The sequence below is a fragment of the Panthera onca genome, chromosome D3, assembly GCF_046562875.1.
Source record: "Panthera onca isolate mPanOnc1 chromosome D3, mPanOnc1 haplotype 2, whole genome shotgun sequence".
NCBI classification, from domain to species: domain Eukaryota; kingdom Metazoa; phylum Chordata; class Mammalia; order Carnivora; family Felidae; genus Panthera; species Panthera onca.
In genome coordinates, this window is record NC_138350.1 from 43,770,112 (window position 1) to 43,797,182 (window position 27,071).

The following is a 27,071-nucleotide window of genomic DNA, read 5'->3' on the forward strand; positions in this document are numbered from 1 at the left end:
TACAGTGTTATTAATTGTAGTCATCATGTACACTTTACATCCCATGACTTATTTATTTTATGACTGAAAGTTTGTACCTTTTGACACCCATCACCCGTTTCACCCACTCTCACTCACCTCTGGTAACTACCAATCTGTTCTTTGTATCTATGAGCTTGTTGTTTTGTTTTGTTTTGTTTTTAGATTCCATGTATAAATGAGATCATACAGTATCTGTCTCTCACTGTGTTTTATTTTATTTCACTTAGCACAGTGCTCTCAGGGTCCATCCATGTTGTTGCAAATGGCACGATTTAATTCTTTTTTATGGCTGAGTAACATTTCATTATATATATATATATATGTGTGTGTGTGTGTATATATATACACACACACACATATATATATATATAAAATGGAAAGAAATGTAAGGAAGTAAAGGATAAAGAAAATGTGCCGTATATATATATATATGGCATATATATATGGCATATATATATATATATGCCGTATATATATATATATGCTATATATATATATATATATATATATGGCACATTTTCTTTATCCTTTCATCCATTATTTTTATGGCCATATATTTATATGCCATATATATATATATATATATATATATATATATATATATGGCACATTTTCTTTATCCTTTCATCCATTGATGGACATTTAGGTTGTAAGAAAGTAAAGGATAAAGAAATATATATATATATATATATATATATATATATATATATATATGGCACATTTTCTTTATCCTTTCATCCATTATTTTTATGGCCATATATTTATATGCCATATATATATATATGGCACATTTTCTTTATCCTTTCATCCATTGATGGACATTTAGGTTGTTTCCTTGTCTTGGCTATTGTAAATAATGTTGCAGTGAACATGGGAATGCATATATCATTTTGAATTAGTGTTTTCATTTTCTTCGATTAGTTACCCAGAAGTATTGCTGGATCCTATAGTAGTTCTATTTTTAATCTTTTGAGGCACTTTTCCACATTGGCTACACACATTTATGTTCCCACTAACAGAGAACATCCTTGTTTTTGTCCATATCCTTGCCAATGCTTGTTATTTCTTGTCTTTTTGATAGTAGCTGTTCTAACAAATGTGAGGTGATACCTCATTTGTGGTTTTGATATGCATTTTTGTGATAGTGATGTTGAGCATTTTTTCATGTGTCTTGTTGGCCATCTGTATGTCTTTGAAAAAATGCCTCTTTAGATCCTCTGTCCATTTTTTTTTTAAGTTTATTTATTTTGAGTAAGAGAGTGTGAGCAGGGGAGGGGCAGAGAGAGAGAGAGAGAGAGAGAGAGAGGGAGAGAGAGAGAGAATCCCAAGTAGGCTATGCGCTATCAATGCTATCAGTGCAGAGCCCAACCCGGGCTCGTTCTCACAAACTGTGAGATCATGACCTGAGCTGAAGTTAGACACTTAACCGACTGAGCCAGCCAGGCACCCTCTCTATGTTTTAATCAGATTTTTTTTTTTTTTTTTTTTTTTGCTGTTGAATTGTGCGGGTTCTTTATGTATTTTAGATATTAATCCCTTATATGTATTACTTGCAAGTATTTTCTCCCATTCAGTAAGTTGCTCTTTCCTTTCGTTGATTGTTTCCTTTGCTGTTTAGTGGCTTTTTAGTTTGATGTATTCTCACTTGTTCATTTTTGCTTTCGTTGCTTTTGGCATCAAGTCCAACAAATTCATTGCCAAAATCATTGTTAAAGAGCTTACTTCCTATGTGTTCTTCTAGGAGTTTTATGGTTTCATGTCTTAATGCTAAAGTCTTTAATACATTTTGAGTTAATTTATAAGTAAGCTACTTCTACGGCTTGATTGAGTTTGACAAAGCTTAACAAATCTGAAATGGGTTTACATTTATTATTAGCAGCAACAGAAAGGAAACGAACACAGGCCAACTCGGTTTTTTTGAACAGATAATTCATAAAATTGTGTTTCTTAGCTGGCTTTTTAAACATTGAGAAGAATGAATATGCATGCCCCAAAGAAAAGATTCAACAGTACAAAAAGGGATAGCTATTGATATCACCTTCTTGTGTATTCTTACATAATACTCTATTTATTGGAAGCATATTTATTAACATACTGTAAATCTACTGCCTTTTAAAGGTACAAATGGTAGTACACTATATTCTCTTCTGCACTTTTGTTTCTTTCACTTAATAGTACATATTGGGAATTGTTCCATGTTATTAGCACATATAGGTCTACCTTATTCTTTCATAACTGCATAGTATACCAGTTGACTGGATGTAATAATTTATTTAATGTGTTTTATTGATGGGCATTTATATTGTTTCAGGTCTTATTTACAATGATGCAGTGAATAAATCCTATGCATATGTACTGAGTACTTTTTTTAATTTAAAAACCATTTTTTTAATGTTTATTTACTTTTGAGAGAGAGAGAGAGGGAGGGAGGGAGGGAGTGGGGGAGGGGAAGAGAGAGAGGGAGACACAGAACCTGAAGCAGGCTCCAGGCTCTGAGCTGTCAGCGATAGAGCACGACGCAGGGCTTGAACTCAGCCAACTGAGAGATCATGACCTGAGCCGAAATTGGACACTCAACTGGCTAAGCCACCCAGGCACCCCAGTGCTGACTACTTCTAATGTGGAATTGCTAGATCAACGGGTACCCATACTTAACATTTTGATAGATGTTGGTTAACTGCTGTCTAAAGACATTTTACCACTTTACACTCTCAACAACACTGTATGAGGCATATACCTGTTTCTGCACACTCTTAAAATTTTATCATGCTAGTTCAAGCTAAAGTTTGACCACAACTAAATAATTTGGAGGCATCTTGGTATCAGTAATTGTAGGTTTATGGGGAAATTTAAATATCTTTCCAGGGTAAAGTGTAACAAATCCTATACTACAGCAGTTTTTGAAGGGATGTTAATGTTGTCTGTGTGTTTTGTGGTATGGAGTATATCTGTCATAAATAGTTTCATTATCTTTTATAAAAGCAGGTGTTTTTAGAGGTAATTTTTTTAAAATCTCAGTTTAATTTACATCACTTTATACATTTAATTTGTTATATGTAACAATTCATCTTGTTCATCTGATTATTTTAGCAGATGTTTTAAAAGCATTTCTAGGGACGCCTGGGTGGCTCAGTCAGTTGAGTGTCCGACTTCAGCTCAGGTCATGATCTCACAGTCTGTGGGCTCGAGCCCCACATCGGGCTCTGTGCTGATGGCTCAGAGCCTGGAGCCTGCTTCTGATTCTGTGTCTCCCTCTCTCTCTGCCCCTTCCCTGATCATGCTGTCTCTCTCTGTCTCAAAAATAAAAACATTAAGAAAAAAAAATTAAAAAAAAGCATTTCTAGATACAGGATAGCTAGCCTTCTTATGCAGTGCTGTTGAAATATTTTAATTTCTATGATTTAATTTCTTCACTTTTGTTTTCCTTAAAGGATTGAACAGATCACAAGTTCTTAGATCTAATTTTGCCCCAGGACTATAATACTACTTTCAATTTTTTTTCTCTTTTTTCTTCAAAATATTTAACAATTAATATCTGTTGGTACTTTATTATATTCTTGAGATTTATTAAATATTACATTTATATTGTACTTGATATTTATTTACATAATAGTTAAAAATAAATTTAACCTTTTTGAAATAATTTCAGGTTTACAAAAATTATAAAATTAGTAAAAAGAGTTCCTTTTTGCCCTTGCTCATCTTCTTCAGATGTTAACAGCTTACAAAGTACAATTACTGAAACCAGAAAAATAACATTAATATTATACTATTAACTAATGTACAGACCTTATTAAGATTTCATCAGTTGTCCTACTAATGTCTTTTTTCTGGTCCAGGATCCAATCCAGGATCACTCATTGCATATAGTAATTGAGCTGCATATGAACTGTCAAATTCTCCAGCTTGTCGGTCTTTATTCTTCTATTTTTTCACTTTATCAAGGTTCTTAATGTTTTCAGTTTTCTTTGTTCCAAACAGCAGCTCAAAGTTCCAGTCATTCTATACTGTTGAAGCCAAGCTTTGCCGTTGACAGAGATATGACGTTGTCGTATCTAAACTATCAGATCTTACCCAAAATTCAAATTACTGAAAACTTACCTCATATATGTCAAGCTTCTTTTGTTTTATTGGTTAGGGGCAACATAGATAATTGCATTACCAGGTGTGGGAGAAAATTTTCAGTTAGAAGTTAGAAGACAGCTAGCTGACTTTTTTCTTTATGTATGAGATATATGGATTAGATCAATTTAAATAAAAATTTTCTTCTAGCTTTAAAAGTTTGATTTGATGTAAATAGTAAAGAACTAATAACTATTTATATAGCTGGCTCAACTAACCTGGAAATATAAATTAAGAAAAGATATCTTTTACCTCACCCCAGTCAGACTGACAAAAATTTAAAGTCTAAAAGTAGTATGTATTGATAAAGAATATGGGGAAATCAGAACTCTCAGGTTATTGGTGGGACAGAAAATTGATACAACCACTTTGAGAAGCAATTTGGCAGTCTTGTAAACTTTACAAATGCACCTATCCTGCAACTGAGAAAATCTTTTAAGTGTATGTCCATGAGATCCTCAGGCACAAATCTGTAAAGAGGTTATGTATAGAGAAATTCATTGTAGTATTTATAAAACCAATAATTTGGTAGCTACTAAAAGTTTATATGTAATTTGTATATAATGTTACATGAGTCTCATACAGTAAAATTTTAGTTAAAATGAAAAAATTAGTGTATATTTACCAATTATATGTTGAGTGAAAAAAAGTAGGTTTCAAAGAATTACCATAGGGGTGCCTGGGTGGCTCAGTTGGATAAGTGTCTGACCCTTATTTCAGCTCATGTCTTGATCTCACTGTTCGTGAGATTGAGCTGGAGTGGGGCTCTGTGCTGTCAGTTTGGGATTCGCTCTCCCTCCCTTTCTCCCTCCCTTTCCCTCTCTCTCCCTCTCCCTTTCTCTCTCTCCCCCTCCCTTTCTCTCTCTCTCCCTCCCCCTCCCTTTCTCTCTCTCTCCCTCCCCCTCCCTTTCTCTCTCTCCTTTTCTCTCTCTCCCTCTCCCTTTCTCTCTCTGCCTCTCACCTGCTTGTGTGTGCATGTACACTCTCAACAAATTAAAAAAAAAAAAAAAAACTTTAAAAAAAGACACCAGACTCAAAATTACATATAAAAAACCAAAAACCACAAAGAATTACTGTAGATAACACTGTGCTTCTTATGTAAAATTTAAATACTGAAAATTATGGAAGAAATATATGTGGAAAAAGGGTAAATAAACACTTAGGCTGAAAGGATCCAGCCTTCAGCATGGTATTTTGGTATTTTGCTTATATTCAGAATTTTTTGTTTTGTTTTGTTTTGTTTTTTAAATGAGAGCAAGGGGCACCTGGGTGGCTCAGTCTGTTAAGCGTCTGACTCTTGACTTGGGCTCAGGTCATGATCTCACGGTTTGTGGGTTCGAGCCCTGCATCAGGCTCTGTGTTGATAGTGCAGAGCCTGTTTCGGATTCTGTCTCCCCTGCTTTCTGACCCTTCCCTGCTTGCTCTCTATCTTTCTCTCAAAATAAATAAAAATAAACTTAAAAAATGTTTTTAGGGGCGCCTGGGTGGCTCAGTCGGTTAAGCGTCCGACTTCAGCTCAGGTCAGGATCTCGCGGTCCGTGAGTTTGAGCCCCGCATCCGGCTCTGGGCTGATGGCTCAGAGCCTGGAGCCTGCTTCGGATTCTGTGTCTCTCTCTCTGCCCCTCCCCCGTTCATGCTCTGTCTCTCTCTGTCTCAAAAATAAATAAAACGTTAAAAAAAAATTAAAAAAAATGTTTTTAAAAAGGAGAGCAGTATGGTTTTTCTTCATTGTTTTAGAAAATCTTAGTTTAATATATTAGTAAATCAGGTCTGATTCTAAATTCAGTTTGATCCCATTCTTGATTTTGCTAGATGCTTTAGCTTTTAGGAGACCTCATAAAGATAGATAATCCAAAGCGATGAAGTGCATTTCTGAGTATATTATACTGGTTTTTAAGCTTTTATGTCTTGGCTTCAAACCCACTCTCTGTATTCTACCCTGTGAGGCTGGGATGGCTTCTGCATGTGTTTTTTTGCCAGCTGGATCCTTGCTGGCTCTGCCAATAGGGAGCGCTCAAAGGAGACTGGAAGGCTAGAGTGGGAGAAGGAACTTGCTGTTTTCTGTTTTTCTTGCTTTCTTTTGGCATCATCTCATCTAGCAGAATTTCAGTATCGGTATTTGATTCCAGGTTACTTCCAATATAACCAGAAACAACATCAGTGTGTCCCCACTCAGTGACACCAGCACCAGCCAGTCACAACGCCTTTATAAAGGTCTGGATCCTACCCCTATAGAATCCCTCCTTTAGTAATCCCATTTTTTTTTTCATTGTTTCCCTATTTCTAGAAGTGGTGGATTGGTGTAGTTTATGTCTCCTTACTGGACTGTAACTAATACAGTATCTTCATTAAATCTCAATCTTATTTTTCTATTCCATTTACCAGTTAAGTAAAATTTTTTATTGAAATTTAGCTAGTAATTTTGTTTTTTCTGATGCTAGTCATTTCTTACATATGAATTAGAAGGTGTGTTAGTTTTATATTTTGAATCAGTGAATTCTGAATTTACTGAATTTAAAATGAAGTGAAATATTATTTTAAGGATGTGGGTATAAAAATTTATTCATGATATGCATCATTGGTATTAAAGACCATATAATGATGTTTTGAAACCTCTCTAAACACCAGTTTTCACTTTGCTTATTCTAGTTTCTTTTGGACAGCATTTATTTTCTCATGTCATCTTTACCTGGGACACATTAAATAGATGTAGTTAAAAAAAAGGCTTATAAGGGGCATACCACTAACACCTTTTCATCACAGAAAAGGTGTGCAATTTTGAACCATTTATTTTTCATTTATTTATTTTGTAAATGAAAAATATGGAACTCATTCTTAATTTTGCCTTTTAAGCCCTTTGTCTCAAGATAATCAACAGCATGCTGTTTTATGTTACTAGCATACATTCCACAAATCTGCTTAAGTAGGCACAAAAAAGTTGCAGCATGTCTTAATGTACCAGAGGTGAGCAACATTGTTAGGACCCGTTGCTCTCAAACCCCCTCACCTCCAGGACACCTGTGTTCTCTGTGTGAGGGGTGAGTTTTTGTGTGGACTCCCTGAGGGTGCTGGTGTCAGCTCAATGATTTACAATTAGTGAAACTTAATCTCAATCTTAATATTTTTAGAGAAAAAATAAATATAAAAGTTTCAGTGGAAATCCAAACCCCCCCCTTTTTTTTCCAAATGCTTGGGACCAAGTGTATACTTCTGGATTTTAGAACTATAATATGGTATGTGTGCAACATAGTACATAACATCCACTTTGAGGTCCACAGCAGTACCATGTAATCAAGTAAATTAACATTTCTTCAGGGAAGCATATGAATAATTATACTACCGGGATGATAAAGACTACATACTATATATAGCCTCTTGTTTGTTCAGATCAAGGTTTATGACTAACTGGAGTTTGCTGCTAACTTACAAAAACACTTGGAGTTTGGCATTATAGATAAGACATTGTGGACTTTGATTTTCTCTTGCATTTCACAGAATCTTGTTCTATATACCCTGAGCATGTACCTCACTGTGGAAACCATTGCTCTAAGTCACCTAGCAAGAGCTTATGCATTTTAAGTATCTATGGGAAAATGGCCTTTTTTTTTTTTTTGTTTTTTTGTTTTTAAGAACAGTTCTCCTTTTTTTTTTTTTTTAATTTTTTATGTTTATTTACTTTTCAGAGAGAGACAGAGACAGAGTGTGAGCAGGGGAGGGTCAGAGAGAGAGGGAGACACAGAATCCGAAGCAGGCTCCAGGCTCTGAGCTGTCTGCACAGAGCCAGATGTGGGGCTCGAACCCACAAACTGCAAGATCATGACCTGAGCCAAAGTCAGAGGCTTAACTGACCGAGCTACCCAGGAGCTCCAAGAACATTTCTCCTTCTTATAACTCATTTCTTTACTCACACATTTTCGTATGTCCCTACATCATTTAGCTTGCCTCTTCTACCATTTTATCTAGATTACAGTGATAGAACATTGCCTCCATTGGAACTAGGAACATAGCAACGATTTTTATTTATTTTTTAATGTTTTACTTTGAGAGTGAGAGAGTGTGAGTGGGGGAGGGTCAGAGACAGAGGGAGACATAGAATCCGAAGCAGATTCCAGGCTCTGAGCTGTCATCACAGAGCCTGATGTGGAGCTCAAACCCACGAACTTCGAGATCATGACCTGAGTCAAAGTCAGATGCTTAACCAACTGAGCCACCCAGGTGCTCCTTTATTTTTATTTTTTTTAAATTGAAATATAGTTGACATAGTGTTATATCAGTTTCAGGTGTACAACAGTGATTCAGCAATTCTGTAGTTACTCATGCTCACCATGGTGAGTGTAGTTATCGTCTGTTATCATACGAAGTTATTACTGCATTATTGACTATATTCCCTATACTGTACTTTTCATCTCTGAGTTATTTATTTTATAACTGGAAATTTGTACCTCTTTAAACCCCTTCACCTATTTTGCCTATCCCCCTACCCCTCTCCCTCTGACAACCACTAGTTCTGTATGAGTGTGTGTCCCTTTTATGTTGTTGTTTTTTATTCTTTTTTTTTTTTTTTTTTTTTTTTTTAGGTTTCATATATAAATGAGATCATACGATATTTGTCTTTTTTTGGTCTGACTTATTTTACTCGGCATAATACCCTCTAGATCCATCCATGTTGTTGTGAATGGCGACTTTATTTTTTTTTATGGCCTAGTAGTTTTCCATTGTACATGTCTACCACATCACGTTTATCCATTCATCTATCATTAGACGTGTAGGTTGCTTCTATATATTAGCTATTGTAAATAGTGCTGCAGTAAAAATAAGGGTGCATGTATCTTTTTGTATTAGTAAGTGTTTTCATTTTTCTTTTTAAAATAACTTTATTTAGTTTTTTAATGTTTATTTTTGCAGGAGAGAGAGAGACAGAGCATGAGCGGGTGAGGGGCAGAGGGAGAGGGAGGCACAGAATCTGAACTGGGTTCAAGGCTTTGAGCTGTCAGCGCAAAGCCGGACAGGGGGCTTGAACTCACAAACCACAAGATCATGACCTGAGCCGAAGTCAGATGCTTAACTGACTGAGCCACCCAGGTGCCCCAAATAATTTTTTTTTAAGTTTATTCATTTTGAGAGAGACACAGCGCGAGTCAGGGAGGGACAGAGAGGGAGAGAGAGAGAGAATCCGAGGCTGGCTGCATGCTGCCAGTGGAGAACCTGATGCAGGTCTCAAACCCACAAAACATGAGATCGTGATTGAGCTGAAACCAAGAATTGGATGCTTAACCTACTGAGCCATCCAGGAGCCATCTTTGGGTAATACCCAACAGTGGAATTACTGGATCATATGGTAATTCTAGTTTTAATTTTTTGAGGAACCTCCATACTGTTTTCCATTCTGGTTGCACCAGCTTACATTCCCACCAACAGTGCATGAGAGTCCCTTTTCATCACATCCTTGCCAGCACTTGTTATTTCCTATCTTTTCGGTACTAGCCGTTCTGACTGGTGTGATTGTTGTTTTGATTTGCATTTCTGGATGATTAGTGATGCTGAGCATCTTTTCATGTGTCTGTTGGCCATCTGTATGCCTTCTTTTGAAAAATGTCTATTTAGGTCCTCTGCCTATTTTTTTATTGTATTGTTTTGATGTTAAGTTTGATGTATTTTTTATATAGTTTGGATATTAACCCTTTACTGGATGTATCATTTGCAAATATCTTCTCTCATTCATAGGTTGCCTTTTCATTTTGTTGATGGTTTTCTTTGCTGTAAAAGCCTTTTATTTAGTGTGATATAGTACCAATGGTTTATTTTTGCTTATGTTTCCTTTGCCTGAGGAGACAAATACAGAAAAATGTTGCGTTTTCTTCCACAAATTCTAATGGTTTGGGGTCTTATATTTAGATTTTTAATCTAGTTTGAATTTATTTTCATGTATGGTGTAAGAAAGTTGTCCAGTTTCATTCTTTTGCATGTAGCTGTTCAGTTTTCCTAGCACCATTTATTCAAGAGACTTTTTCTTTTCTCTGTTGTATATTCTTGGTGTCTTTTGTAGTAGATTAATTGACCATATAAGAGGGGGTTTATTTCTTGATTTTCTATTATGTTCCATCGATCTTGTCTGTTTTCATACCAGTACTATATTGTTTTGATTACTATAACTTTGTAGTGTGGCTTGAAGTCTGGGATTGTGATACTCGTAGTTTTGTTTCTTCTTTCTCAAGATTGCTCTGGCTATCTGGGATCTTCTGTGGTTCCATACAGATTTTAGGATTATTTGTTCTACCTCTGAAAAATGCTGTTGGTATTTTGGTTAAGGATTACATTAAATCTGTCGATTACTTTGGGTAGTATAGACATTTTAACAATATTCATTCTTCCAGTCTATGAGCATGGTATTTCTTTCCATTTGTTTCTATCATTTTCAGTTTCTTTCATCAATATCTTACAGTTTTCACAGTAGAGGTCTTTCACCTCCTTGATTAAATTTATTTGCAGGTATTTCATTCCTTTTGATACAATTGTAAATGGGATTGCTTTCTTAATTTATCTTTCTACTACTTCATTATTAGTATTATTAGTATAATAGGTTTCTGTATATTAATTTTGCATCCTGCAATTTTACTGAATTCATTTATTATCCTAATAGTTTTTTGGTGGTATCATTAAGGTTTTCTATAAATGGTATGACATCTGCAAATAATGACTGTTGTACTTCTTCATTACCAGTGTTGGTGCCTTTTATGTCTTTTTCTTGTCTGATTGCTCCAGCTATGACTTTCAGTACTGTGTTGAATAAAACTGGAAAGAGTAGATTTTTGTCTTGTTCCTGATCTTAGAGGAAAAGCATTCAGCTTTTCACCATTGAGTATGATGTTAGCTATGGGTTTATCATATGTGGCCTTTATTGTGTTGAGATGTATTCCCTCTAAACCCACTTTGTTGAGAGTTTTTATCAATTTTAATTAACAGTTTTTACCTTTGTATGCCCATAGTTCTGTGTAAACAGGTTCTTGTGAAATAGTCTGGTACATTTAAAACTTTGTTTGGGAAAGAAAATGGGTTCTGAATTCTATACAGCTTGCTTATAAGTGAATTTATAGAACACAACTAAGATCTTGGGGATTTAAATTAGTTCAGGAGGTAGGGGAACACAGCAGATAGACCAGACATTCATTTGTTGCTTCGGAGTATTTTTTTTTTTAAGCGTATTTCCCTTTGTAGATAGTTGCTTTGGTTAGAATTAGTTTATATTCTGTAAACATACTCATGATATGAGTATTTGATTTTTTTCCAGGGTAGATTTATCTTCTTCTTTTTTTAATGTTCATTTTTGAGAGGGAGACAGAGAGCATGCAAGCAGGGAAGGGACAGAGAGAGAGAGGGAGGCACAGAATCCGAAGCAGGCTCCAGGCTCTGTCTGAGCTGTCAGCACAGAGCCTGATGTGGGGTCAAACTGACAAACTGTGAGATCATGACCGGAGCTGAAGTTGGACACTTAACTGACTGAGCCACCCAGGCATCCCTATATTTATCTTCTTGATGATAATTTTGTTTCTAAAAAGACAAACAATGGGATAGAAATGTTTTTATATTTTAAAAAAAAGGTCATTATTTGATATTTAAAGGTTTTGCAGGGCTAATGATAATCATAACAGCTTAGAATTGCCATAGCTAACATTATGGTGTTTTGTTCACCCCCTTTTCCAGTCTCTTTTCATACAGTATTGGAAAATGCTCTAGCTTAGTAGGGAAATTAAGGTATTTGTTCATTCTATATTTTATCAAGTGAGACTGTTAACTAGGGAGTGGACTAACATTTCATGAGCTCCAGTCATGTGTCAGGCACTGTGCTAAGTGTTTTATAAACTTTATTTCATTTAATCCTGAAAAAATATTATTTGATAGCCTTTATTTTACTGATGAGAAAATAGGCTATGAGAAATGAACTAACTTGCCCAGGATTTCACAAGTAATAAGTTCATGGTGGAGATTCAAATCTGGGTTTGTCAGTCTTACCTCTTTATTTTTTTCAACTTTATAACATTAGTCTTTTTGAGCCTTAGTTCTTCACTTGTAAAATGAAGTTGGAGTAGGTCAAGGTACACAGGCAGAGATGTTTTGCTTCTAAAATGAAATAGTGAATTTTTACCAGTTAGCAGGAGAAAAAGTGATAAAATTCTTAATTTTGTTTGACTTCATTCACATTCTACCTCTATGCAACAAGTGCTTAAAAATAACAAACATACTACTAAAATTCCCAATTGTATGCCTAATTTGATAACTTGTTTCTTTTCTTTGGACTGTCTGGGGCATGATTGTAATTTTATTATGCAAACTTGTAATACAGTAGAGTAGTAGAGGATGCAAAAATAGATGAGAGAAGAACTTGTCCAACAGAAAGATACGACGAAGAAGTGGGAGATTTTGGGTGAAATGCCTTCAAGGACATTTTCTTAGTGTGTACCAAGAGTTGGTTGGAAGTAGTGATGTTTCACTCTACTACATTGGTGAAATTAAAAAGTAATCTCAATTTTTAAAGTGTATCTCTTTAAGATTTATTTGAATATTAGAATAGGTTTTTGATAACTTATAGTATTTTGAATCTAGTGGGTTAAATGGGGAACATGATGCTCTAGATATGTAATTATTTAAATAAGATCAGATGGAGAAAAAACCCTGGTGGAGTGAAGAGCTTAAGAGGGCCAAGCTTTGTACTCACACCCACCTAGGTTTGAATTTGAGCCTGGCACTTGCTAATGTTGTGTGACTTCACATAGGTTACTTCTGAGCCTAAATATCTTCGTTTATAAATGGGGATCATGATGCCTGCCTTTTAGTATGGTTGGGAAGGTTAAACTAAAATGTGTGTAAGTCTCATTAGCTTGATGTGGTAATAAACAGTGGCTAGTATTATTAATAATAACAATCTTATTTTCATTAATTTAGTATTTCTCAAGAGAAAGGAATGTAGAATACAGCAACCAGCTGGCAGGTCACAAAGGCCTTACCCTCATTAGGAATTTTAATTATTGTTGAGACAATTTCTAAACCACTAAGTAGTTTAAAGTTTCAGGGAGAATAGGATGCATACTGTAAGTGGCTAGCCCTCTTTAATCTCTGTAATGTTTTTGTCACATTGATTTGGGGTTAAAGTTGAATGAATCCTTAACTCAGAAATAGGATTTCTTGACTGGTTAAATGACATCAACAAACAGTTATGCCACAATAAGTAATTACATTTAAATAATGGTTAATGATTTGTAAATACTTTTTTATGTTAGGTGAAATCTTTCAATTAGGGAACAAATTTAGAGGGTTAACTAGGTACCATTTTAGTCTTATTAGGATCTTTTTAATTTTAAAATTGTTTTAAAATTTATCACTTAATATATAAGATATCCAGGTAGATTAATGAGTAATAAATACTTGTGAACCTATCTAGAAACAAAACATTACTAATATATTTGAAACATCCTGTATACTTCTGTCCAATTTTCATTCCCTTCCCTCCTTTTCTAAGGTAACCATTATCTAGAAATTTGTTATCATTTCCATGTTCTTTTTCTTAACATTTGTGCTGTGTTTTTATGTAAGCAAATATAGTACTTTATTTGTAACATTTTGTATTGTATAATTAAAAAATTCAGCATTATGGTTGAAGGATTCATTCATATTGAATCGTATGAGGAACATTAATTTTAGGTATTCCATTGTATACTTAATATATGTTTCTATTCTCTTGTTAATGAATAGTTATATTGTTTACTTTTTTCCTTTGCTATTATACAAAATGATAATTTAGATATTCTTCCATGTTGAAGTGTTTTGTAGAGTGAATTGTTTGTAGTGAGAATTCTAGTTCTCTTGGTCACTTTTTTCTAACTAGAAATTTAACATTTTATTTAAACAAATCAGTGCTTTGTGATTTTGAGCTGTTTTCATTGGCTCTCTTAAGAACTGTGGTCATTGATCTTGACTAGCATGTTTTATTGCTCTCATAAAATTTTCTAACAAAAAGCTTAAGGCTATGTAAATTCCCTAAGTTTTTGAATTTAGGCGAGCTGCCATTAAAATGTAGAGCAGATGGTCATTTGAGTATTGGTAGAATGAGTCAAAAGCTATCATCAGGTGGTTCATTTAACGGTGGCAGATGTCTTCATAAAGCGTAGCAAAGGAAAAGAGCATTAAGTCTCTAGGGTAATATGATATTGTATAGGAAGGAGAAAAACGACTAATAGGTTTAGTTAGGGAATTAAGTTTTATGAAATGAACATTTTAAGGAATAACACTTGCCAAGGCTAAGAAGGTTTATACTGGAAGGGAATGTTTTAGATGGGAATGAATTGGGTGGATAAAGTAAGGGGAAACAAAAAGCTGCTGAAGTAAGAGATCAGTAAAATGTTGGTCTCCTGTTTTGTGTTTTCTCTAAATATCAGCTTTTGTTCTAAGGTTAATTAATTGTATTCTCATTAAAAATTCTGTAGTGTGCATTTTGATGGTGGAGTGGGCTGCTTTGTTTACTTTCTCCAATTCTCAGGCTTAGTCTGTTTCACAGCTGTTCAGTAGCTTTGTTGGCATTTGAACTGTGGGAACCAAAAAGGATTTGGATGTGCTTTTGTGTGCATTAATGGTTTTCCTGAAGTATTCTTTAAAACCATGAATTGTAGGTTTTTTGTTTTTTGTTTTTTTTTTTTTTTTTTTACCAGTTATCATTGTGTGTTTAAATGGGTCCTTTTAAAGAAAGCCTATACTTAGATTATGAGCTCATGAATGTTATCATTGTGCTTTGTGGAAAATGAACTTAGAGATGAAAAATATATCAGTAGGAGAATAGCTAAAAACTGGACTTTTCTTTTTTTGATCAGATGGGGAAGTTGGGATACTTTTTCCCTATGCCTTTCTTTCATCAACTCTCATTTGAAGAGCTGTATAGTTAAGGATAAACCTCTAAATGCATAGTGGATTCTGATTAGTTTAATGCATTTTACTTTCTGTGATGACATAGGACACCTATATTAGACCTGTTCAGAAGCTTCACCATTGAGTAGGCAAGTATGACATTTGATATTGATTATGTTGTTTTGGCACGGTGCTTTCCTGTGGTAAGACAGATCAGACTGTGACTGTGGGCATGTGCCAGTGAGGAGTGTACATATGAAGTATGTTTTCTTTACATAAGCATAAAATAGCTCAGTATAAGGGTTATGAGAAATAAAAACTTCTAAGTAGCAGTTACATACTCTATTACTCTAGTAACTATATGAAAGTTGGTTTCTGTAAATATTTGCTATAAATATCATGTTTTTATTTTTAGTTTTTAATTATAGGTGACATACATCAACATCTCTGGTGATATTCTCATATTAAATGCCCCTATTCACTTAGCTAAAAGAATTAATACACACTCAGCATAGAAAATTTGGAAACCCACAAAGGGTAAATCCACCAGTACATTTTGGGGACTATCTTTCTAGTTTTTCTGTACGTGTGTATTTTATGTATTTTGTGATGGTATATTGCAGTTCTTTGCAAACTGTTTTATAAAATAATAATGGGTTTTTAAAAAAATGTATTTTCCCATATCAGTAATATTTCTTCTACAACATGGTTTAATAACTGCATAGAATTTCACTTTATAGATTATCATAGTTTATACATAGTCCCTGTTTTTGACATAGGTTAGGTTTTGTTTGTATTTACAAACAACTTAGTATCTTTGGATGTAACTTTTTTTTGAGAGAGCATTCACTTGCATGAGCAGGGGAAGGGCAGGAGAGAGAGAGAATCTTAAGCAGGCTCCATGTGTGAATAATTGAATGTTTCGTATGTGTAGTCTCTGGGAAATTGAGAATTTAAAAGTTTTTTGTTTTGTTTTGTTTTTTGAGAGAGAGAGAGATACAGAGACACAGTCTTTTTTTTTTTTAATTTTTTTTTTTTAACGTTTATTTATTTTTGAGACAGAGAGAGACAGAGCATGAACAGGGGAGGGGCAGAGAGAGAGGGAGACACAGAATCTGAAACAGGCTCCAGGCTCTGAGCAGTCAGCACAGAGCCTGACGCGGGGCTCGAACCCACGGACCGTGAGATCCTGACCTGAGCCGAAGTCGGACGCCCAACCGACCGAGCCACCCAGGCGCCCCCAGAGACACAGTCTTAAGCAGGCTCCATACTCAGCCCAGAGCCTGACAACATACTGGGATCTCACAACATACTGGGATCATGACCTGAGCCGAAATTAAGAGTCGGACGCTCAGCCGACTGAGCTGCCCAGGTGCCCCTAAAAGTTCTTTGATTTTCTGCATAAGTTGCCAAATTTGCTTGGGATATATGATGATTTTGATCACCAAATTATTTAAATAGATAAATAGTACATTTAACAAATCTATATTAAGATTAAATTAAGTGCAGTGTAGGGGCGCCTGGGTGGCTCAGTCGGTTAAGTGGCCGACTTCAGCTCAGGTCATGAGCTCACGGTCCGTGAGTTCGAGCCCCGTGTTGGGCTCTGTGCTGACAGCTCAGAGCCTGGAGCCTGCTTCAGATTCTGTGTCTCCCTCTCTCTGACCCTCCCCCGTTCATGCTCTCTCTGTCTCAAAAATGAATAAACGTTAAAAAAAAAAAAATTAAAAAAAAAATTAACTGCAGTATAATTCTTTTTATTTGCAATTTGCTTTAAAATCTTTCAGTGTTTTTACCTCTGTTTATCACTTTAGCTTCACAAGGACCCTTTCCATTATTGTTTTTGTCTGCTTGGGCTGCAATAGCAAACTACCACAGAGTAGGTTGTTTAACAACAGGAATTTATTTATTGGTTGGGCAGTCCAAGATCCAGGTGCTGGCTAATTTCAGTACCCGTTGGGGACTGTCTTCCTGGCTTGCTGCCTTCTGGCTGTGTCCTAATACAGCAGAAGGAGACCTCTTAGCCTCTTTTCTCTTCTTTTAAGGACACTGATCTCATTGTGGAGACCCCACCCTCATTTCCTCTTCTAAACCTACTTATCTCCTATAGACTTTATCTCCAAATATCAGCATCTTGAGGGTTAGGGCTTCAATACATGAATTTTTGGGGGTGGAGAACACATTCAGCTCATAACACCTATGAAAGGAAGTATTTTCTCAACTTATAGATGAGAATATTGATCCCAGAGTAGTTTAAATTAATTCTGAACATTACCTAGCTAATAAGTTAGAGAACTAGTTTCTTAAATCACATACCCTTGTTTTTACCATTAATGCAACAATTTAAGTCTGCAAATCAGAAATCATGTCTTATGTGGTTATTTCCCAGCCTGACTATAATTTTTCTCTGTCTCTGACAGTATTTCAGATTCCTGCCAAAAAAAATGAAATTGCTCCTGGTTTGTTGAACACACATTGTGCTCTTCTGAGATTTTCTTCTTTCTTCTTTTGAAAGGTCCATTATCCACCACTTTCAGGAAACTTGTCCTGATTCTTTTTTCATTTTGTTTCTTAGATGAGTGTCTATCAATGGAGGCCTGGACTTACAATTTTAAATTTTTTTTTTTTTAACGTTTATTTATTTTTGAGACAGAGAGAGACAGAGCATGAACGCAGGAGGGTCAGAGAGAGAGAGAGAGGGAGACACAGAATCTGAAACAGGCTCCAGGCTCTGAGCCATCAGCCCAGAGCCTGATGCGGGGCTCGAACTCATGGACCGCGAGATCATGACCTGAGCCGAAGTCGGCCGCTTAACCGACTGAGCCACCCAGGCGCCCCTGGACTTACAATTTTAGATTAGTATGTGCTTATTTATTTTTTTGTTCATGGTTCTCTCTCTCTCTTTTTTAAGTAGAACAGTTCTAAATTTCAGTTTATTGCACTGTTTGTTCCTAAATATCTCTTACCTATTTGTTTTCTTTTGAATGATCTCATTTATACTTTTTTCAGTTACTTTTTACATCTTTTGTTTTCTAACCTGCAGCCACCAAGTCCTAAACCTCTTCTGGCTTCCATTTTCTCTCCAATTCTACTAGCTTTATCCCTACTTAAACTATTACTTTCTTCTCAACTGTTGTGGAAACTTCTTATAATTTGACTCCTTTTCTTTAGCCACTTTAATTTTCTTCCATTCTCTTCTCCGTACTACACCTAGAGTGCTATTTGAAAGCAGCAGAGGGCCTGTCCGCAGTAGCAGTAAAATAGTTACTGAATGAATCAAAAGGTACTGATGTCTGCTGTCTTGCCTGTCCCTGCAGTCAAGCATTTGGGTAGCAGGAGATTGTGGAAGGATTGCACACCAAACATACTTGGTATTGGGTGTCATGTTCTTTTGTAGTTCATGAGGCATCCCAGCTTCCTTCTGTTCTTCCTCCCACCCGTTCTTTATTAACCATCTCACCTCAGGCACAGGTTTATCTTCTGGTTTGGCTCTTTATTTAGAATCTGGTTACCTTATGGGACTTTAAACGTGAATATAGAAAATGAATTATACGGGTTTTCCCCCCCTTATCAGGAAGCAGCAATAGTATGTTCTTCTGGAGTTTAGTTTTAACTTTACTACTTTTGTGCTCTAATTCTTGCATCTACAGCACATTCTTATTTGATTCTTAGAACATCCTTAACCATTAAAAAACATAATGCCTCCTCCAAAGGGAGCTGAAGTTCTGAGAACTAAAGTGACTCCTTTTATTTAATTTTGGGAAATTTCTAAACTTCACAAAATAGAGAATTAGATAATGAACCTCCTCCTGTTACCCAATTTCAACATGAGTGCTCTTGTTTCATCTAAACCCCACATTACTTCCCTACCCCCCCATTATTTTGAAATAAATACTATAATTTTATATGTAAATACTTCAGTTAAAATGACTTTTTCAAGGGCACAAAGATAGCTAGTGAAAGCCAGAACTCGAATCTTGAAGAGTGTCCGCGTTCAATGGACAATACAGCCCTTGCTGTTCAGTGTTGGGCCTGACCATTCCTACTGTAAAGTAGTGACACTGATGTTCACAGGCCACACATTGTTTAAAAAGCTTCTAGTTTTAACTTACTTATCAAGTGATCTAAGAATAACAGAATAGTAAAGGAACATTATCCCCAGTCTTGTTACTCTCAAATGTTAGTTATTTTCACTACTTTATAGTGGTACCTTTCATAGTTCTAACGTCTGTGTCATTCATGTGAACATTTTTAGTAGAGGTCATATTGCCAAGTGCTTATTTCCTTTTTCTAGGGTTTATTACTTCTTGTTCTGTAAGGAAAACAAACAGCAAACTCAATTATAGTATGTTGTTTCCTTTTAAACTGGGAAATTTACTTGGTAATGGTTTTCTGAAGTTTGTTTGGGGTGGGGAGCTTGTCAATGCCTAGGGATAAATGCTTAAGTTAATTGATAGTTTGTCTCTGTGAATCATGGGGATAGACTTGTTTCTTCTTTTGGAGTAATTGTTTGCGTGGAGAGTAGGTTGAAATTCCTGAAAAGAATCTGAATGTTTGAAGTCTGAAACATCTTGGTGGTAAATGATTCTTCTTTCTGTCACTAGATTGAACCTAAGTTTCAGTTTGACAGCATAGAATGTGCTACTGAGAAGTGCTCTTACTAATGAAGAAAGAAGTGATAGAAAATGTGTAGTCTATAATTTGTACTGATTAAAATACTTGAAATATGTTGTCTTGAAAACATATGTGGTATATTTAAAATATTATTTCCTACTTTATTGAGAAACTTTGTAAAATGCTCCGTTCTTATTTTTCCCCCAGGGAGCAGTATTCAAGTGAATAATACTTGCAGTTAATGTAACCATGTATCTGTGTTTTAATAGGCATCAAGCATGATGGAACCATGTGTGATACCTGCCGCCAGCAACCAATCATTGGCATTCGATGGAAATGTGCAGAATGTACAAATTATGATTTGTGCACTGTTTGTTATCATGGAGATAAACATCATTTAAGACATCGCTTTTATAGAATTACTACACCAGGAAGTGAGCGGTAGGGTAAACAGTTTTTTCTTCAGTTGCAATTCCTTGTTTGTATTCAACTTTTTATACTATTGAGCCTTAAAAGTAGGATTTAAAAATAGTGTCTGACAGCTGGTTTAGTACCAGAGGTAGGAGATAACAGGCTAGTTGTGGAGCAGGCCTGCCATATAGTGAGAAAAGAGCTCTGTGAAGATGGAGCTGTACATGTTTTTCCAAGGTAATCTGGGCTGTTCATCTCTAGCATGGAGGCTTGGCACCCCTCAATATTTGGAAATGCAAGGGCAGCCCAGAAGGCTGATTATTTTCTTCTCACTGTGCGTTCTATTCTGTTAATCGCTACCAAAAGAACACTAGGGCCCATTGATTGAGTCAACAGGCATTTATTAAGACTTGTGGCAGCTACTGTGCTTGTGTGAATTTGAAGAAAACGAAGACACAGTATTCTTAAGGAGTTCATAAACTAAGGGATTATTTGACCAACATGATTATCATGTGATGTTGTGGACTGTATGTAGAGATTATTAGCATTAAAGTGTTTTAGCAAAGAGAGAGAGGAATATCACGAAGTGGTACAGAATTTCAGGTGATTGAGTCTTCTTACATAGATGTGAATAGTGTATAGGGGCAAGAATCTAGCCAGTCATAGGGAGGCAGCAGTAGTAGAAAAATGGATTTGGGTATTAGCCTGTCCCAGTTCAAATCCTGGGCCTGCTATTTATTAACTGAGTGGTTTTGAACAAGTTGTTTATTTTTGACTTTTGTTTATAATTTTTAAAGTTAGGGTACAATAAAGGCATTGTAAAAATAAGTAGAATAATGAGATAAAAGTAGAAAAACAAAAGAGAAACCCCAAACCTTTTTGATTTTATGAATAAGAAGGATATAGAAGAATAAGGGATAGATGGTCTTGGAGAGCCAAGCTGGTCCAGATTGTTTGAGTATAGAATTTTTTCAAGGCCTGTAGTCCGCTGTAAGGATTCAATACTTTGGAGGCAAGTTAGTGTCAGGTCAAATCCAGGCCACAGATGTATTTTACTTGGTCCATACTGTGCTCTAAATTTTTGAACACACACATACACACACACATACACACACACACACACACACCCAAATCCCTAACCCCTAACCCCTAACCCCTAACCCCTAACCCCTAACCCCTAATGTCAGCAGTGGGCCTGCATTTATTCATTTAACTCTGGTCAGCAACAGTTGGCTGAAGCAGAGTACCATCTGCACCCTTTAGACAAATCATGGTCTTCAGTTCACCGAAGTCCCTGCCACTCCCTGTTGTCTTTCTGAGCGTGGGGTCAAGTGCCAGTTGGCATTTGTCATTGTTGTGGTGTTTGTTGTCTTTCTTTGGCCTTAATTTAGGTTACTTTCCTGATGGATTTAGAGATTTGAATTTGTCTCTTCTTAAGTGGTGAAGGAAATAGTGATACTCTGAAGTGGTTGGACTGGATTCATATGTTGATTCCATTACTATTTAGCTTTTGTGACCTTGGGTAAATCACTTACCTCTTTGGGACTCTATTTCCTCATTTGTGAAATGGATAAAATAACAATACCTTTCTCTTAAGGAGTGTAACAGACTTTTACACTTATGGTAAAAGCTCAGTAAATATTAGATATTATTACTATACTAACTACTGTCATCATCATCATGACCTGTGGAATGTAAAGGTATTTATGTATCATGCTATTAAGTATTAACTAGAACAGAGAAAAATCTTTTATATCTTTAAAGTAACCTTTTTTTATAATTTTATTTTTAAAAATAAATTGCTGTTAACCTATTTCTATTTTTTTTAAACCTATTTCTGTATAACTTAAAAATAATTTTATTTTTAGGGTTCTGTTAGAGTCTCGTAGAAAATCTAAGAAGATTACAGCCAGAGGGATCTTTGCAGGTGCCAGAGTGGTACGAGGAGTGGACTGGCAGTGGGAAGATCAGGATGGAGGAAATGGACGTAGGGGAAAGGTGAAACTTTTTTTATTAATTCATCATGTTATTCTAGAATATTGTATGTTCAGAAGATTTTTATTATTATAATTGAATTTCTTGGCCCATTTTTTCCTGTGTCACTAACAGTTTTTTAATTTTTTTTTTTTTTTCAACGTTTTTTATTTATTTTTGGGACAGAGAGAGACAGAGCATGAACGGGGGAGGGGCAGAGAGAGAGGGAGACACAGAATCGGAAACAGGCTCCAGGCTCCGAGCCATCAGCCCAGAGCCTGACGCGGGGCTCGAACTCACGGACCGCGAGATCGTGACCTGGCTGAAGTCGGACGCTTAACCGACTGCGCCACCCAGGCGCCCCACTAACAGTTTTTTAAAATCCTCATTTCTTTTTTTTCCCGGAAGAAAAAAGATTGTTCCTGCTCGGTTGTAAATATTGACATTCATGGAGAAGGTTGTTGGGTAGATTTTACCTTTCCACTTTTAGGCTTCATATTGCCATTTTGTTGCCCAGAATGCTTTTCTGAGGATCCTGTTTGGGCCAGTCCTTCTTAAACAGTATGTCATGCTTTTGACATTCTTGTTACTAACATTTCACTTGAATTTACTTGTTTTATATTTCATTCCCTTGAAGGCCTGTTTCTAGGCAGCTACTTTTGTTATCCAGTATACTTAACTCTGTTGCCATTCTCAGGTAAATCGTCCAGGAATCAAATTATAGCAGTTATTCTGAGCAGAATTTTGTATAGCCTGTTTAATTGGGGTGGGATAGCCAGAGATATTGGGGTAAGTGGGTTGTTGGTTTCATTTATTTTGGATTTTATGTTGCTTTTGCTGATTATTCATTCATTGATTCAGTCAGTCAACTAATCTTGAACATGTATTGTTTGGTGTGATGCTAGATGTACTGAAATGAGTAACATTTCACGTATGAGACTTAGATGTCAGTCACTATCCGTTCATTCTACTGTTACCTTCTTGAAAAAATTGTTTTTAGCATTGGTGAATGATGATTTTAAAGTCTTTGTCATTGGAGCACCTGGATGGCTCTGTTCTTAAGAGCGTCGGAACTCTTGATTTTGGCTCATGTCATGATTTCACGGTTTGTGGGCTTGAGCCCGGCAAGAGGCTCTGCACTGACAGTGTGGATCCTGCTTGAGATTCTCTGTCCCCCTCTCTCTCTCTCTGCCCTTCCCTTGCTCGTGTGTGTGTGTGTGTGTGTGTGTGTGAGAGAGAGATGCTCACTCTCTCTCAAAATAAATAAATAAATAAATAAATAAACTTAAAAGTCTTGGTCATCTGAAAATTCTCTTTTTTTTTTTTTTTTTAATTTTTTTTTAACATTTATTTATTTTTGAGACAGAGAGAGAGCATGAACGGGGGAGGGTCAGAGAGAGAGGGAGACACAGAATCTGAAACAGGCTCCAGGCTCTGAGCTGTCAGCACAGAGCCCGACGTGGGGCTCGAACTCACGGACTGTGAGATCATGACCTGAGCCGAAGTCGGACGCTCAACCGACTGAGCCACCCAGGTGCCCCTGAAAACTCCCTTTAAAAAAATTTTTTTTAATGTTTAGTTTTGAGAGAGAGAGAGAGAGAGAGAGAGCAGGAGCAAGCATGAGTGGGGGAGGGGCAGAGAGAGAGGGAGACACAGAATCTGAAGCAGGATTCAGGCTCCGAGCTGTCAGCACAGAGCCCGATGCAGGGCTTGAACTCACAAACCACGAGATCATGACCTGAGCCGAAGTCAGATGCTTAACCGACTGAGCCACCCAGGTGCCCCTAGAGAGCCGGTTTATCTTGAATCATTCTGAGGATCTGGCCAAAGATTTTAAATTTTGTAAGGAATAATGGATTTAAAATAATACACTGTTCTTAAAAGGAACCCTTTAAGAATATAAATCTAACATTTTATATTGAATTGTGTATTTTCTGATGATCTGTTACTATAATCACCAAGCCTCCCAATTCAGTATTTCTACAATGATTTTTGGAATTACCTTATAATTCCTGGAAAAATGTCTCTAATTATAATTCAGTTATATGTTAGAATTGACCTAGTTGACAAAATAGTATTTTTCATGATCCTGTTATAGAGGATGATAGCTGAAATGGTATTTAAGATTTTAAATATAATTAACTGAACTAACTTCTCCCCTCCCCTTTTAAAAATTGTTTTCTGCAACAATTCCCTTAGGTAACGGAAATCCAGGACTGGAGCGCATCAAGCCCACATAGTGCGGCATATGTTCTCTGGGATAATGGTGCTAAGAACCTTTACAGAGTTGGCTTTGAGGGCATGGTGAGTAGTAAGAATCACAAAAGATAAAAATATTGGATAGATGAAAGAAGGAAAATAAAAATAGCCCTTATTGTATTTTTTTTTTGTCATATGCTTTTGTCAGAATATAGCCATCTGAATTATGAATATGCAACAGGAGAAAAATCTGTAAAGTGAGGATTTAATAAAACTACATTTTTAGTACACTTGCTTAAACTATGTAATAGTAAATATGCCCACTTGTCCATCGACTAATGAATGGATAAAGATGTGGTGTGTATACACACACACACATATATACACAATGGAATATCACTCAGCCATCAAAAAGAATAAAATCTTGCCATTTGCAAAAAAGTGGATACAGCTAGAATGTTTAATGCTCAGAGAAACAAGTCAATCAGAGAAAGGCAGATACCATGTGATGTAACTCATATGTGGATTTAAGAAATGAAACAGAAGAGCATAAAGTGGGGGGCGGGAAGTGGAAAGAGAAGAGAGGGAAACAAACCATAAGAGACTCTTAACAATAGAGAGCAAACCGAGGGTTGATAGAGGAAGATGAGTAGGGGGATGGGATAAATGGGTGATGGTCATTAAGGAGGGCACTTGTGATGAGCACTAGGTATTGTATGAAAGTGATAAATCACTGAATTCTACTCCAGACACCAATTTTGCACTGTTTGTTAACTAAAATTTAAATTAAAAAAAAAAAAAAAGGAAAGAAAAAAATAGTAAATACGATTTTGCCCTCAGTGAATATTTGGGTAACTTACTATATATTGATTGTGTAGAGCTGATCCCTTATGAATCCAAGTTAGGGGCTTATTTATTAAAATCGATCTCAAAAAAATTTAGAATCATCTGTAAGGCTGCTCCTTGGCATGGACACATAGTGTAGTATTTTAATGAGGTTTTAATGGGATGTTTGTATTCTGGCTCTAGTAGCTAATAAAAGTATAAATTACAGTAGATGTTAAAGTTGTTTTTAAAGAGATTTTCCCCCTCTATTTTTATTTTAAAAATTTTTATTCTGGTTATTTATTTATTTATTTATTTATTTTTAAGTAGGCTCCAAGTCCAGCGTGGGGCCTAATGCAGGGCTTGAACTCATGACCCTGAGATCAAGACTTGAGCTGAAATCAAGTCAGGCACTTAACCGACTGAGCCACCCAGGCACCCCTCCTTTTTTAAAGAGTAGTATTGGTAATTGAAAATGATTGACTTAGAAGCACTTTAAATTACTTAAATTACCTTTAAATTACTTAAGTGTTTAGGAGAATAGGGCAATGGATTGCCCTGTATTTCTGCATTTCCTGGAAAACTGTTTAAATGTTGACCTCGGCTATTTAATTTATGAAGTACAACTAAATATATTAATGCCAAAACATTAATGCCTATCATATCTTTTCCATCTTGAATACATTCCTCCTCAAAGAATTTAAATTGGATTTTTTCCCAACTCTTATATGCCCTTGGTAGGAGGGGAAAAATATCCCACTGTCTGTTTGCCTTTAATTTATTCCATTTATTTATTTATTTATTTATTTATTTATTTATTTATTTTTTGTAAATTTTTTTTTCAACGTTTTTTATTTATTTTTTTTGGGACAGAGAGAGACAGAGCATGAACGGGGGAGGGGCAGAGAGAGAGGGAGACACAGAATCGGAAACAGGCTCCAGGCTCCGAGCCATCAGCCCAGAGCCTGACGCGGGGCTCGAACTCACGGACCGCGAGATCGTGACCTGGCTGAAGTCGGACGCTTAACCGACTGCGCCACCCAGGCGCCCCTATTCCATTTATTTTTAAAAGCCAGCAATGTGGACTCTAAGCAAATACTTCATTTACCAATTTTAATACTTGTATATTGTATTAGTTATCAGTTTTTCATTAGTATTAGTATTATTAGTATTTTTATGCCTTCTCCTGTTTTTAAATTGTGGATTTTTCTGGGAATTCTGACTGATTATTAACTTGCTTCAGATGAAGCCTTACAGGATGTATGTGCAGAGGTATTTAATGAGTAGTATATATGTAGATTGATCCTTTTTGATAGCTGAGTAGTACTTCTCTGTATGATTATGCCATTATTTAATAAGGTTTCTGTTGGTGGTACCTCCATTTTTTAAAATTATTGCAAGATTTTTTTTTTTTTTTAATTGTTGTAAGCATTGTTTCAGTAAACATCCTTAGACATATCTTTGCACATTTATGGATATATTTCTTTAGGATAGATTCTTAGAAATGGGATTGCTGGGTTAAAGTATCACATTAAAATAATTTGACCCATGTCTCTTTGGCTGAGACTGAGCTAAATGTGATGCTCTGGTGGGAAAGGAGGCTGTAAAAGAGAGTCTGTGTGTGTGTGTGTGTGTGTGTGTGTGTGTGTGTGTGTGTGTGTTAGGAACTATTAGATACTTTTAAATCTAAATTTTCCTAGTAACTTCCAAGGTTCTTCTAAGTTCATGTTTTCTGTACTTTTGATTATATCACTGCCTCCCCATTCAGATATTTAAATAATAGTATGTTTTCTTATAAAAACTAAGTGGGAAGGAACTTGAGTTAATCAATTTATGAAGTAAGGACTAAAGTTTATGTAAATGGAAAATTACCTGGCCGGGAACCAAAAGACTAAATTTGGTCCTATCTTTTCTTTTTTCTGGTTGTTTAGTTTTGGATACTTTTCTTTACTAAATGAGTTAATACCTGGCTTGTATATGTCGTAAAATTGGTTGAAAAGGGTAAATGAATTGAG

At 35.8% G+C, this 27,071-nt stretch overlaps 1 protein-coding gene across 1 annotated transcript in view; it reads left to right on the top strand.

The window, feature by feature from the left end:
- MIB1 (MIB E3 ubiquitin protein ligase 1) overlaps positions 1-27,071 on the top strand; it is a 127,377-nt gene that overhangs the window by 2,142 nt on the left and 98,164 nt on the right. Inside the window, exons 2-4 of the mRNA XM_078435382.2 lie at positions 19,917-20,088; positions 21,927-22,056; positions 24,232-24,336. Of these exons, the coding sequence (XP_078291508.1) occupies positions 19,917-20,088; positions 21,927-22,056; positions 24,232-24,336 (407 nt within the window). The remainder of the gene's footprint in view (positions 1-19,916; positions 20,089-21,926; positions 22,057-24,231; positions 24,337-27,071) is intronic.